Genomic DNA, 16,382 nt, shown 5'->3' on the forward strand with positions numbered 1-16,382 from the left:
ATAGGCTGAGAAGTGGTCTGAGGAGGACTTCTGTGGTGCAGATCATGTTCTCTTTTTGAACTGAATGTGTTCTTTCTGTGTAAATCTATTAAACTGTGTACATATAATAAAGCAAATAGCAGACCTTTCATTTCCGTCCTTAGAAACAGCTTGTGTTTTGACTACATGTGACTTCCATTGACAGTAATTGGTTATTTGCATTCAGAAAGAAGTATGCTCTCACATTTGAGTTGATATTGAAAATTATCTTTTGATTAGCGTATCATTTAATGGTCCTTAAAAAAAGGCAGTGTACATTTTGTTTAAAAAATTTAGCATGAACATTTGTCATTTTAATATTAATTTAATAATGATTTTCTTACATATTATATAAATTTATATGCATACACTTTCTAAGAAACAGCCTGTTCCTGCAATAAAAATTAGTGAGCAGTAAGAAATAATAATTCAAATACAAAAATAATAGAGTACAAAGAAAGATATACAGTGATAAATTGCATAATTCAGGCAAAAAAAAAATTCTCAATTTTTGCATACCTCCCCCTACCCCTCCTGATAAAAAGAATAAAAAAGCTCAGCAGACAGGAGCATTTATGAGCAAGTTAAAGATTGGAAATAAGTAGCACCTTTGGTCAATAAAATTATTGTCAACATTTATCTTCAAGAAGTCTAAAAAGCATTTCTCATTTTTAAAGAAAATAAAACTAGTTAGTATGTACCATGAATTTAGCTGCTACATAATTCAACATTTGCATAAAAATGTTTATTCATAAAATAAAAATAAATTCTTCAAAATAAACTAACAATTTAAAGATAAAATGCTATGTGTTTGCTTTCTACATCTTCCTTTAAAAAATAAACAGATAATTATTCTAATATATATTCAGCCTGCACAACAGAGTACTGTAGTATCTATTAATTAAATAGATTAATCAATTTATCTTAATAAAAGATTTATTCTGTGCCCAGCACTTTGCTAGGCACTAAAATTGTCATTGCAACTAAGATAATATCCTTGTCCGCAAGAAACTCACAGTCTAATAAGAAAGAGATAAACTTGAACATATATTTAAAACTGCTACAAAATATGTACCCTCCCCACAGAGGAATTCAACATTTCATTTCAAATTAGTTATGTAGTGAACTTAAAATTACAGAAAAAAATTTCTAAAACAGTATGTCCATATAACAATGGATATAGTATAAATAAAAGTTAAGTGGTAAATGATTCAGTTATTCACACAAGTTTGCTTTAAAATAATCAATTTATAAATGATCAGCAATATAATATATTCCTGATTTCAATAAATTTACATTGTTTAGTCAAAGACAAAATATATATTGTATACAAATGCCAGTTCTTGCCAAGTTTAGAGCTACTGTATACTAAATAACAGAAATATTCCAAGATCAGATCGCAATCACTTTAAGTACATTCATCAGTAAGAGGCAAAAAGTAGAGGTTCTATCTTATATATTTAAACTTTGAAAGGTCTTTAAGTTAATTGCATTGATTTTTCAATTATTATTGATTTTTTGATAAATGAAATATGCAAAGCCATGACTTAAATCATGTAAAAACAAATGACTGGATTATTTTAGGTTTCAGCAAAAGCTATTTCTCTATTTCACTACGATAGTAACTATAATTGATAGACCATGTGAAAATGTTGTTTAAGATGCCTACAGAACAAACTCCATTTAACCTTTTTCACTTAAAAATCAGAAAAGTACAGTCTATAATTATTCTTTTAAAAATTGTACAGATTAACCCTTAAATTCAATTGCTAGAGAATTTCTAAAAGTTAGGTAAGTGTAAGTGGCTATTGCCGAGGAATGTCTTTTAGCTATTTCATAATAACATGTTATTATGAATAACTTCTATCCTGATCATTTTACTTTTACTACTTCTCCAAATGTAAAAATAGGGTGAAATAATATAATTGTTAAATAATACAAGTGGTAAATATGTTTTTTGAAATTACTCATGCTAGAAAATATCAACACACTAGCTAAAAATATTTGGAGGGAAGTGATTGTAAATAAAAGGCTTCAAATCAAAAGTGATTTTTTTTTCTTTCTGAAATAGAATCAAAAGAAGAGTCTAAAAAGAATATCTATCTAGATAAAATTAAAAGGAAGGCAAATGGGATCTCTACAATAAAAGAAACTCTAGTTTTACTGTTGCCAGACACCGCTAGTAGATTTTAGTATTGTTTACATAAAATGACCATTTAAAAAAAAAGAATGTTTGAGATAGAGCTTATACTAATTATTTATTAACCCATCCTCAGATTATTAGGTCAAAAAATATTGTTGAGGTTTCTCAAGTGTATACAATGACAATAATTTCTTGCATATGACTTAGTAATTCAACAAACTTGTAGTGTGTGTTTTGTATTGTGGCATTTTACTTTTAGGAAACAAATCAGTGAATATTATTTATAAAATAAAATACAAACATAAGCCAAAAAGGAAGTATTTAAATACTGACACACAGTTTCTATAAAAAATCATTAATAAGTATTTTTTAATTACCTAGATAGTCTATAACAACATACAGTATATGTGTTGGTCAAAATCATTCATCCCTTCTTAGTCATTATATCAAATTTACATACAGTACTCAGAATTATCTGCAGCAGGAATCAGCAAATATTCTTCAAATTAAATTTACAAACATGATTTTGTAAAGTATGATTCAGTTAGAAGAAATATATATATTTACTATAGAAATAAAGGATTCAAGTAAGGCTAGACTGTATTTTCAGAAAAGTATGTATGTTTTCACTTTATCAAGTTCATCATTACAAATGGGATGGCTTCCAGGGGTCCCCAAACTACGGGCCTGCGGGCTGCATGCGGCCCCCTGAGGCCATTTATCCGGCCCCCGCCCGCACTTCCAGAAGGGGCACCTCTTTCATTGGTGGTCAGTGAGAGGAGCACATTGACCATCTCATTAGTCAAAAGCAGGCCCATAGTTCTCATTGAAATATTGGTCAGTTTGTTGATTTAAATTTACTTGTTTTTTATTTTAAATATTGTAGTTGTTTTTTTTTTTACTTTAAAATAAGATATGTGCAGTGTGCATAGGGATTTATTCATAGTTTTTTTTTTATAGTCCAGCCCTCCAACAGTCTGAGGAACAGTGAACTGGTCCCCTGTGTAAAAAGTTTGGGGATCCCTGGCTTATGCAGTCATTTACTCAGACAACAGACATGTTTAGACAAAAAGCCCTTAACCTGTTATTCTGCAACACTGTGAATATAGCCCAAAAATCTAACTTACAGGGCCGAGAAGATGAAACAAATTAATTAAACATATATATATATATATATATATATATATATATATATATATATATATATTTTTTTTTTTTTTTTTTTGCATTTTTCTGAAGCTGGAAACAGGGAGAGACAGTCAGACAGACTCCCGCATGCGCCCTACCGGGATCCACCTGGCACGCCCACCATGGGGCGACGCTCTGCTCACCAGGGGGTGATGCTCTGACCAACCTGGGCGTCGCCATGTTGCGACCAGAGCCACTCTAGCGCCTGAGGCAGAGGCCACAGAGCCATCCCCAGCGCCCGGGCCATCTTTGCTCCAATGGAGCCTTGGCTGCGGGAGGGGAAGAGAGAGAAAGAGAGGAAAGCACAGCGGAGGGGTGGAGAAGCAAATGGGCGCTTCTCCTGTGTGCCCTGGTCAGGAATCAAACCCTCCGCACGCTAGGCCGACGCTCTACCGCTGAGCCAACCGGCCAGGGTTTAAACATATTTTTGATACATAAATATGTTAAAAAGAAAATACAATACAAATAAAAATTATATATAATGCTGAAAAAATAATTCAGTTCACATATTCTTTCTCAATAAATCTGGAAATATTTATACTTTATTTAGAATACCATGTGGTAGAAAAATAAAGTCAATTAAATAGTCTATCAGAAATTTGTGCTTTATTTTAATAAACGAGTCATAGAAACATGGTCAAACTTAAAAACCTTTTTTAGATGCATATGAAACTAAAACAGCAACAAACCTAAAATGAAAGTCTTAGAAGACTGCTTTAAAACTTTGTCCGACATTCACATGAGATAAGAATTCCACTCTTTTGTTCATCTGAGCAAAACGTTTTACCCATCTACACCTTAACAGAATACTGATCACATGCTTTCATACAGTGCATTCCTAGCTTATTTTGCATATTTGAATTTAAAACAAAAGAACAAAAAGATTGTTATATTGTGTGAAGACAAATATTTGCTGAAAAGACAATGAATTTATGATCACTGAACAACCACCTGCTGAAATACTATCACACATCTTACTAACAAGTTTAAAGACTGAAAAACATGGAGCTCATGCAAATAGGGGAAGTTAACGAACTCCGCCAAAGAAACAGAAACTCTGTACTGAAAAAATCCATAATTAGGTGAAAAATTCTAAAGGTGTAACCTAGACATTGTGGAAAAGAAAACAATTAAAAGAAAATAGTTTTTGAAAATAATTATATAAAAAGTAAAGAAAGGGAAGAAGGTAAAGCGCACAGAATTGGGAGGGAGAAATCATGTCGTCTAAAGAATTCCCACATGCTTCACCAAAGTCAAAAATTCTTTTTGCAAAGACCTAAAATTGTGTTTCTCAATATAACTCTCATCATTCTTTCAGAATTGCATATTAGTCAAACAAGGTGAAAGAAAGGCTGTGGAGGACAGAAGACTACACTCAAGCAGATCATAGGATCACATGGAGTTAAAACCTACAGTGCACAGACTATCGAGAGCAGAGAATATTGAAACAACAACAACAAACTTGACGTGAGCTCAGCAAACCATTCAATTTTCAATGATTAACAGGGATAGTTTGGTTCTGATTATACCAAGCATTATAATTATTGATGATTAGGCCTCAACTTTTAAGTGTATTTCTCAAACATGAGATCATGTACATAGATATATAGAAACCAAAACCTAAAAAAGGTAACATGAGTAAAGACTGTAATTTTCATTTTTATCTCAATAATTTTGATGCTCTTTGGTTGTGATAAGGAATCTATTTACTATACAGTATCAGTGAAGACACTGTTTTGAAAGAGCCTGCAGAATAGATGTTATAGTGCAATGCTTGATGGTAAGCTGGGTTGCCATCAAGTTTTCAGGCACTTTAAGAAAATCAGAAACATCCTGAATAGTGAGGACCAAGGACAGAAAGATTGATTTTTGTAGATTTTTAAAAATCACATTCAAGTATATATGTATTATACATAAGGAAGCCTTCCATTAAAAAAAAAATCTAAAGTGTAAGCACCTTCCTTATCCAGGAAGCCTCAAATCTACGGTCATGTGACGAGTTCCTTTATTTGTGAAGATAAGTGGCAATTGCCAAATTATAAACAGGTTGTTCCAGGAATATGGCCACTGCTGCAAATCACAAATAAGACCAGACACAGCACGGGTGACTTTGTGAAGGAAGCAAGACATCAGAAGTGCGCCATCTGATATAAAGCTAAGGAGAACAATACCCTAAGGAGGCCAAAATTCTAAATGAGAGGAAAAAAGCAATGACACTTGTTCTCTCTCTAGAATAAAGGGACAGAAAGAATGACTACACAGATGTTTAGAAAAACTTGAAAAATGAGTATGGGTATAGGGGTAATTGTATAAAATGATAGAAATAAATATATAGTGAATAGATAAACCAAATCATTTGTATATCATAACTTGAAAAATTGTTTTTCAATGTTTGGGAAAATTCTATAAATGGGAATCATGATTCTGAAAATAATGTTTTATATTAAGTACTTTTAGTTCTTGAGTCATAATATGTAGCAACCAATATGCGAATTATTTAACCATAAAGAAAATAAAATTTTTCTTCTGAAACCAACCTCAGAGATAATATATTATTCTTGAGTCATATAAATATGCCATTATTTGTGTAAAAAATCATATTAAAACAATTATGGCTGTGATATAGGATAATGTAGTACATGGGCTAGCTAGTAAAGCAGCCAACATGAAATTATGTATTTAGTTTGTAGCAAATGCAGTCTCTAATAAACACTATATAAATCATAATACAAATTGCGGTTAAACCTAATTGGTTTACCATATAAGGTTTAAATTTTTTGTGTCTATATTGTATCCAATTTTCCTTCTACAGTTTCTGATAGGAGGCAGCATGCTAATGAACACCCTGGGGGCTCTTTCTGCTTTTAGATAGACCTGAGTTTCAATTCTGATTCTTCACATATTATGTTTTAACTTTGGTAAGTTGCTGAATTTTTGTGTATGTCTGTTTTTGGTTTTGTTTCACTCATCTATTATATCAGATGGATGATACTTGTGATTTGGCTTGAATATTAAAGGGCATCATGAAAGCAAAATGCATAATACAAAATACATAATAAATATTAGTTCCCTTCTTACTTTGCATCCTTTCTTCCTATTAAATTCAGCCTAATGGTCATGATTTTATTTTATTTTGTATTATTAAAAGTCTGAAACATTATACAGATTAGAAGAGTTTCTTTAGGAAAGGTATTTTTGGATGGAAAATAAATTTCAACTGACTGATTAAGGGTATTTCTACATTTTATAACATCATCTTACATCATGCATCTTGTGGTCTTTGTTCTGTATCCGCCGTTGTCATATGCAGCCAGAGAATAATGAGTAAAAAATGCCAAATGTCTAAAGTGCACATTCAAATGCATCAAACCTAATGATTTTACTTATTTCCCATAGGGGGATGTGACAAAAGGCGGTTGGAACTTGGTACTAAGAAAGTGAAACTCAGGAGTCATGTAAAGTTGACTGAGGAAACATCGTGTATTCCAACGTGAAGGACCCCAGAGCCTGACTCGGCCTCTTCCATGTGTGCTGGTTGGACCCACCAATGATCCAGAAAGATGGGAATAACTCAGAACAAGTTTATACTCAATAGTCTACTCATTGATTAGTAAAGGTATTTTTAAACTTAAATGGTGAGAAATATGGGGTGCTTAGTTATCACAAATTGAAAAATAAATGAGTCAGTGAGCATGAATTATTTTGTACCTAGTTTATGATACTCTTCCTTCTGCACAATCCCACAATAGGGCAATGGGATTTAGTGTTCATAGTGTTCTCTGATTCTGTTTCACGATAACTGGAACATCTAAAACCCATTGTTTCTTAGGGGAAGGAATATGTTCTACACTAATTGTTGCAGACAGAGGCCAACTATATTTCCTCTTCCATTTATGTGACTGTATAATAATGAATGGCCTAGGACTTTGATAGGCTTTTCTCAATCTTTGGAAGATTCTGTTAAAGCAACAAATATTTTAACAAGTTCACATGAGTAGGAAGACTAAACAAATAGAAAAATTTATTTTACCCTGGAACAATACCGAGTCCTGTATGTGAATTTTTATATCACTGTTTCAAGTAAGTTTTGATTCAATTTTCAACATTCATGCATGGGAATTTTTATGCGTGTTTATTTGTAACTTTGTGCATTGCTACTGCCAAGCTCAACTGTATACATCAGATCATGTGCTTTAAAAGTGCAATTTCCTTTCCTTCCCCCCCCTTTTTTTTAACAATTTAATATAATCAGTGTTAGAAATAAAAAGATAGTGAAAATGACCAAGGAACAATGGAATAAACACAAGTTGTTTTTTGACAAGAAATTCATTAGTGTGGAAATAAACTCCCTTCTGGAGAAAGGCACTGGAATGCACCCACTGTCATGTCTCTACCAGCAGGTGACAAAAAAGACAATAGCCTTAGACCTAAAACTCCACAATTATTATTTTGCAGTTTATTTCTCATCTCCCAGGTCTGACATCTATGTTAATTTAAATGTGTATCTTCAGAAAACTCAAGACATTTTTCACTGGAGGGCTACTAATTTATAATGTTGTGTTTCTTACAATCAGTCAGAGTTACATAAGAAAGCACTAGTAATATGCAAATAGCTCATTCAAGACTCAAGGTTGGGCAAATATTAAAAACAACAACACAACACAACCATATACTGCCACATTACTCTGACTAATTCAGCTATGGTATTGGCACATACTGATTTACTTAATAAAAAATACTTCTTTCATTTGCAAAAAATAGTGAATGTTATACAAAATATGGAATTTTTTTATAGCTTCCTGAATATGATCACATGCTTAAACAGTGCATAAATTTTACAAGTTGAATCCTTAACATTAACTATCCCAAAAAACTTGTTATCCAGGTACAATCTTATAGAAAATAAGAATAGCACCTGACTCTACCACAATAAAAATAAAAAGAAAAGAAAAAGGAAAACAGCAAATTCCTTTTGACAACTTCAGTGATGTCACTTCAATAATCAAACACTAAATACTTTTTACTAATCATGATCTTAACTTAAATTTCAGCTCTATAGATGTAAATATTTATAACTTTAGCTTTAGTGCACAATTTCTTTTTTGTTTAAAAGCACTTTATAATTCAAAATGGTATTTAGAGTTCTGAATGTACAGAACTATCACATACAAGGGTATTCAAGAGTGATTCAGAGTCCCAGGTGTTTCCACATCCTGATGAAAATAGAAACTACTAAATGAATTTGAGCTGCAGTAATTCAAGCTTCTTGCTGTTGTTATATACGATCTCTAAACTTCACAAGTATATATCAAGGCACACAGAGCCTCCAATTCTAGCCGCCTTTTTAAAAGTCTCCTGTTTTAGTTCTGTTCACAGGCAGCAGGAAGTCCAATCAGTAGAGGGTAGAATCTTCAAGTGCTGCCATTCCTACAATATGAGGCATTTTCAGTGGCTGAGTTCAAAGTCTGTTTGTGGTTTTTGTTTTTTGCTTTCGCATTTTAGAGAGGTTGGGGAATGAGAGACTTTAGAGGGCTCATTGTAAGACCCTCCCACTCTTAGATAGCTTTACTCAGATGAATTACTCATAACAGCAATCTCATGATAACCCCTATGTGTTGGAAAATATTACAACTTGGCCTATGTATAAGCCTGTCCACCAGGATTCCAGTTGATTCCAGTTGATGTCTTAGCAGAAAAATAAATCTGATGAGTTCTGGTTAAACTAAATCCCTAGTTATTACTTTCTGGATAGCTAACAAAAATTCTTTTAAAAAAATCAATGGATATAGCTCATTGCTTGGTGTAATTTAGCCTTTTAATTTAATTTATATATTAGGTAAAATTCTGAAGTTATTGGAGGGTTCTGTTCTCTAGCACCAGGTACTAATGGTCCCCTCAAAGAAACCATGTTCATACATTAATCAGATCCAACAGTGCTCAGAAATAATGGTTTAAAATGAAGTATTTTCTTTTTTTTCAATTAAATTTTATACATGAAAATGTTTTTTTATAATAGTCGTATTTTCAAATTAAGATCACCTTATTTTCACTCTTGTTCTTATTTTTAAAATCCATGTTGTACAGTAGTAGTATGCAGATATAATACATTTCTTTTACTCCATGGATTTTTAAGTAAAAAAAAAATAGTACGGTAATAATGCTCTTTTTGAACTTATTTCTCTTTTGTTCTCCAGATACTGTGAATGGAAATTCATTTTCTTTCATTCCATTTCACATACCAAATAAAAAATAAAAATTAGAGAAGGTATTCTTACAGGATTAAGCATACCCCTTCTAACTACAGAAACCAGGGGTTTGGAATTCACATCTCTATAATCAAAACTGGAAGTCACTGGAAGACTTTAAAATAACTGTATCACCTCAGCCAGAGTCATGTATGGAAATAAACCCCTTGCATGGATTCTTTATATACATAACCTCAAAGTTTAACTGCCCCAAAATTAAAAAAAAAAAAAATTAACATCTACCACTGAAGAGAATATTTTCTTCATCATAATTATGAAGTTTTATTTTAACTAAAACCCTTTACAATATTTTGGAAAAAAAAAAAGTAATGTTAAGAAAGTCATCAGCACTGAAATCAGAGGTGTGATTCTTGCTATATATTAGTTTCTCTTTCAGAGGGATTATTCCCTGTTCTCATATTTTTGACATCAATATTCTTTTGTTTAGATTTGTTCAAAGGTTCAGATTCTCGGGACTCAGGATTATATACTTTTTTCCTTGCTTTTTCCAACGTCTTGTCTTTTGCTAGCAATCTATAGTTTATAATATTGCCAATGAGCAGCCACACACTTGATACGAACACAATAGCTCCACAGGATATATACATATATTTATATTCTCCAGTTTCATCCACCAGTTTACCTAAGAAACAAAAAAACAAACAAAAAATATTTCAATATAAAATAATAAAGAAGCCATAAATAAGAAAAATTTTAAATGAATTTTTTCACAAATTCTTATTTACATTAATATTAAATAAAACTTTAATAGAGAAAAAATATTCTAGACTACATATATAAGTATTTTATATATATAAGGAAAGGCAAGTATGGGCACAATCAGCATTATAGTATCAGTATGTTAAAATTACTGAATATTATGTCCCTTAATAAAAATGTACAACCAGGACAAAGTAATGCTTTTGCATGCATGTTCATAAATGCATACATGTGTGAGGTACATTTTTTATATCTATACATGTAAAACTAGATATATTTATCTATTTGCAGCATACACACTGAAATTGTTTCATTCTTTTCCATGCTTCCTATCTTCTTCTTCTTCTACTTCTTTTTTTTTTCTAATTAAGTAAGAGGTGGGGTTAGTAAGGAGGCAGAGACAGACTCCTGCATGCGCTCAACCTGACAAGCCCCTTACAGTGCAATGCTCTGCTTATCTGGGCTGCTCTGTTGCTGGGCAACCGAGCTGTTTCAGAGCCTGAGGTGAGGCCATGAAGCCATCTTCAGTGCCCGGAGCCAAGTTGCTCAAACCATTCAAGCCATAACTGCAGGAAGAGAAGAGAGACAGAAGGGGAGAGAGGGGTGGAGAAGCAGATAGTTGCTTCTCCTGTGTACCCTGACGGGAAATTGAACCTGAGACTTCTACACCATCTGCTGATCTCTACCACTGAGCCAGCTGGCCAGGGCCCTATCTTTTTAATAAAGAAGTAAACGTTACATTCTTTAGGAAAGACCCCAAAGCTTTTATAAAGTTCATAACAGGGCATGATTTTACTAATAGCTTTTTCTATGCCCAGCACTAGGCTAAACACTTTTATTTGCAATATCTCATTTAATTCTACAAGAGCACTCTGAAGTAAGCCAACCCTGGTTACACAACCAGGGAGTTGGCAGGATCTGGGCTCTAGTCAACGTCTGCCTGAATCTCATATTCCTAACTGTTCTATAAAATAGCTTCACCAAACCTCTTGGTTAAGTGTTATGTCACTTTTGTGGCTAATCCCAGTTTCTCACTTTATCTGAATCTAAATTATTAAGGCCAAACCAAACAGGAAGAAAATATTTATTCCATTTCATAATTGAAAACATTAAAAAATAGCTTGGTGCCATATAATCTGAAGGTTTATTGACTTTTAAAAATGTTTTAGTTCATAATTTTGCCCCTTGCTTTTGCAGGCACCTAATTCTTTTTTTTAAATTGAATTTTATTGGGCTGGAGTTGAGAGGGGGTGGAGGATGGTGGAGGATAGAGGGGGAGTAAATGGTGAGGCACCTAATTCTTAACAGTAATTATTATCAGCAAAATTGAATCTACACAAATCCATGTTGTGTATTATGTGCTTATTCCAGGTGATTCTGATATAGACCTGTTTGTTTAGTCAGAGTCTCTATCATTCCAACGAAAATCTAGTCAGAGGCTCAGTGCTAAATTCAGCTATTTGTGAAATTATCTGTTTGAACAGGTTCCCTGTTTTAATTATGTAAATGGTAGAATAAGCTTATTTGAATAAATATGACATATATAAACATAATGAAAATGCATAATTTAATTTTTCATTCTAACTTTATCAAATATTTCTATTCATGCAATCATTGCCACATTTCAAAATACATAAACAGTAGTTCTATGCACTCCTCAGTGTTAATGTCACTTTGGGCTGCTGTATCAACATATCTTCTATATGTTTCAGGGATTTTTTATCATCATCAAGGAACTATATATGATTTCCAGAATTAAAGCTTCATTTCTTTGTGAGGACAGCAGTAAAAGTTTGGGCAGAAAAAAATTAAAATAAAAATCATGCCCTCCCTACCTTTTATTTCCCTACTAAGAAGAGTGGTAGGAACTGCAGCAACCTTGTAAGAAGTAACTACAACAGGACCCATGCATTCAAAAGTATTTACTGAGTGCCTACAATGTGCCAGATGCCTTTCTAGAAGATACTAAATGCTGTTGAGGAGAAGCCAGTCTAAAAGTCACAGAGTGTCCCAGGGGTAGCAAGAGGCAGAAACAGGATGAAAGGAATGGCTACAGTGTGAGAGCTACAACAAATCAATCACTGCCCCTGCACCTGTGGTGCAACTGTTTGGCAATATTAACCCAATAAGCATTCAAGGACACAGAAAGTGATATAAATGTTATTAATAAAGGTTCTCAGCACAAGTAGCAGTAGCCAAATCAGATTCCTTCATTTTCCTTCTTAAAGCCCACCACAATATTTGTTGACCTGACTTGATTTTTTTCATCCTGCCAGAGTTGCTGAAATACAAGTTTCTCTGTTGATAATAAAATATTTCTTGCTAATGAATAGGCTTCTGAAACTCATTTGATAAAACTGCTTCCATATGAAAAGTTGGCCAATTGTACTTACCTTATAAAACAAAATCAGTTGGCTAGTAAGTAAGAATGACTGTTTTTTACTTTTTTTGAAAGTGTTTTGGTGCCATGGTATATCTGCATTGAGACATATATACCCCCCAAAACAACTATGTGATTTACTAGAGGACAGTTAGGATGGACAGAAAGTCCACAAATACACAACTCGTTCCTAACCTAATAAAAAGCAAAGGTAAAAAAGTCAAAAGTGCCTTAATATTAGTAAATTAGACCTGAATTTCTCCACTTTCAAAATGATTCCTTAATGTCATGTAGGAAGCCATTTATAAACGACTTAAATACTGTGAAAATTTTACATTCAGCCCCACAGTAACAGTGACTACTAGGCCAGGAGTCTATCTCAATACCTGCTTATACAGTAGTTACTAGGAAAGACTGCCCCACAAGAAGTATTTAATATTTATAACACTAAAGCCTACGGCTAAACAGTCTAAACTCCAAAATGAACTTATACCTGTGCTTTTACTTAGTCTTCTTACTGGGTTATTAAATACAGATACTTTTGTAGGTATATTAAAAATATCTCAGATCTTAAAATTTAAAGGTAGTTTTTATAACTTATAAGAAATATAAGTGTCTGATAAAAAAATTACCTTTATTGGATTTCTTTTCATTTTAATATATTCCTACCAGTGATTTAAAAGTATTCCTTCATTAAGCATATATCAAGTTTGACATTAATATAAAAGTAAAGAAAATAGATTCTAATACTGTGAGAGCATTAAATTGTTTGCTCATTTTAATATAGACAGAGGAGAAATCTATTTAGCAATGACAAAAATTATAAAAATATGACTTTTCATGATGCATTTTTAAGTCACAAAACAACTGATATGGGCAAAAAACTAAAAATTATGTTACCAGTTATCAGTTTAACTTAAATTCTTAAGTTTTAGGTTCAAGTTCTGAAACAAATTTAGATCTAAATTGAACTAATTATGAAGTTTAAAAATATATAATAAAACCTAAAATTAACATACCCAAAGCCTTTGGGCTACTAATATTTTTTTATTACTGCAAAGTACGTTATATACTATAAAGAAAGTCTCAGTTAATGGCCATTGATTTTAGGTTTTTTGCTGGCCTTACTAAGAACTATACTTACCAGCAAGTGGAGGGCCAAGAAGAACTGGACAACACTCCACAACTGTGACGAGTCCCACAGCACTGGAAAATCTTTGAGCACCAACAAGGTCCATGAGAGTTTCAAAGAGGAGAGCGCTCACACCCCCAAATCCAAGACCAAAAAATACAGCATAAACCACCAGGCTTGTGTAGCTCTCTGCCAGCGGGCACAGGAGATGGCACACTCCAGTGAACATGATTGCAAAACAGAAGTAGTACTGGATTCGAGTTCGAACAAGTTTGGAGTTTGCAATTAATCCCACAGCAGGCCTGGCAAACATATCAACAAAAGCCACAACAGACAGCAGGAAGGCTGCAGAATACTCATCAATTCCTTTGTCTTTAGCATACGGAGCCAAGAATATAATGGGGGCAAAAAATCCCAGAAACATAATGACATTTCCAGATAAGTATATCAAAAATCCTCTATGCTTGAAGAGGGAGAAATCTAAATAGTTATTAATTTTTTCCCATATTGATTTCTTCACATCTGAATCATGAGATCCCACGCCAATCTTATTTTTGGAATCAGTCGTTTGTTTGGGTCCAAGGGATCTCATGAGGGAACCAGCCACACAGGCATTTAAGAGTATGCCTCCCAAAATCAAGAAACTTCCTTTCCAGCCGAAAGTATTAAAAAGGAACTGATTGAAAGGAGCTAAGGTACTTAAGAAAACAGGACTTCCTGCCATGGCAAGTCCAATCGCCATGGGTCGTTTCTTATAGAAGTATTTCCCAATGATTGTTAAGGCAGGTTGCAGGTTGAAGGCTAGACCCAAACCTGCAAAGAACAAAACAAAAGAGAAAAAAAACACAAACACTATGCCACACAGAAAAGAAATGAGTCTTCAAAATGTACAGTCAATTGGGTGAAGCAGAACTCAAAATACAACAGCAAGTAGTGGTTTTTGTTAATTATAAATATCAAAGAAATAGTACATAAAAAGGTTCTCATAACGGGTATTTGATACGTAAAACAGTTTTACATTCCTCTCATTCTAAAGCACAAAAATAAACCTAAAAACTTCTACTGATGTTTAATAATTATAGAACAGGTTGAAACGAGAATAAAATGATCAGTTCTTTTTTTTTTTTTTTTTTTTTTTACAGAGAGAGAGTCAGAGAGAGGGACAGAGAGAGGTGAGAAGCATCAATCATCAGTTTTTGGTTGTGACACTTTAGTTGTTCATTGATTGCTTTCTCATATGTGCCTTGACTGTGGGCCTTCAGCAGACAAGAGTAACCCCTTGCTTGAGCCAGCGACCCTGGGTCCAAGCTGGTGAGCTTTGCTCAAACCAGATGAGTCCGCGCTCAAGCTGGCACATCAGGGTCTTGAACCTGGGTCTTCTGCATCCCAGTTCAATGCTCCATTCACTGCACCACCGCCTGGTCAGGCTGATCAGTTCTCATAATTACAATAATTTCATTCCATAGAGTTTCATCTCTTTTTATATTTACATACTTATCATATGATAGGTTATTTTTTTGTTGTGGGAAAGACTGCATTTAAAATGTGAATCTCTTCTATTCAGAATTGAACAGACTGAAAACATTGTCACTTATAGTCTAAGGTTTCCCCAGAGATATTTCTTCAAAACCATGCAAATAATAACAAAGAAGAAACTTATGCCTTTAGTTTCAGGCTCCCCATCCCTCACATTCCACATTTTATGAATATTGATGAACATGTGTGTTAACTAAAAAAAATAAATAATTTTGGAACTTGAAACATATTCTTATTTCAAGGAGTAAAGGTTATTGTTTACATAAGTCCAAAGTTCCTGCTGTCTAGGGAACTCCTTGGCAGTGCTAAATATTGCCTTTGAAAATGAATTATTTCTTATAGCTTGCCAAGGTACTATTCAGCAATAGTAATGAAAGAGTTTGTTATAAAAGTAAATAAAATTGATTTATATAAATTACCTCTCTTTTAACTTTAGCGTAGGTATTATTCCATATTACTTTAAAAGTTAGAATACTATATTCTATTACTACAGAAGAAAGAATTCTACATTTATCAATTTATGTAAATTGACACAGTTCTGCAAACTGGTTAAGTATTTAGATTCTGGGATACTCAGTTCTGAGTACAAACACTTATTGTAGACATTTAATACAAATGTTTTCTATGAGTAAGAGGGTCTCTGAAAGCTGACTGGAAGGAACCAAGAACATGCTCTGGAGAGTAACAGAGCAGTATGCTTTCTGATACTACTTCTGCCATATCTGTGAGATTTGCAGAATAAGTGTACCTATACCCAACTTAACAAGATAGAAAACTGACCAGCCTATGGTCAGTGGCTTGTAAGTGGAAGAAACGAAATTAAAAACCAGGAATTGTTTTGAATTGTGTTTTGAAATTGTGTCCTAAATTTCCGTACCCTATGCCATATTCCTTCCCTCCACATGCATTCTGTCACCTGGAATTTGCCTTCAGATGTGAATCTGAGTTCTCCTTAAAAGTGGCCATCTACTTCCTATTCTGGCATGGCACAACAAATATGAGATTTGAAATCAAAAGATC

At 33.3% G+C, this 16,382-nt stretch overlaps 1 protein-coding gene across 2 annotated transcripts in view; it reads right to left on the bottom strand.

The window, feature by feature from the left end:
* Positions 1-5,953: 5,953 nt before the first annotated feature.
* The window catches only part of SLC16A7 (solute carrier family 16 member 7), a 204,443-nt gene continuing 194,014 nt past the window's right edge, over positions 5,954-16,382 (bottom strand). Inside the window, exons 3-4 of one of the 2 annotated variants that reach the window (XM_066369330.1) lie at positions 13,839-14,639; positions 5,954-10,237 (exon numbers count right to left, since the gene is read on the bottom strand). In XM_066369330.1, coding sequence (XP_066225427.1) covers positions 9,969-10,237; positions 13,839-14,639 — 1,070 coding nt within the window. In that variant the 3' untranslated portion in view covers positions 5,954-9,968. The remainder of the gene's footprint in view (positions 10,238-13,838; positions 14,640-16,382) is intronic. The other variant, XM_066369328.1, reaches the window with a different exon arrangement.

The sequence above is a fragment of the Saccopteryx leptura genome, chromosome 2, assembly GCF_036850995.1.
Source record: "Saccopteryx leptura isolate mSacLep1 chromosome 2, mSacLep1_pri_phased_curated, whole genome shotgun sequence".
NCBI classification, from domain to species: Eukaryota; Metazoa; Chordata; class Mammalia; order Chiroptera; family Emballonuridae; genus Saccopteryx; species Saccopteryx leptura.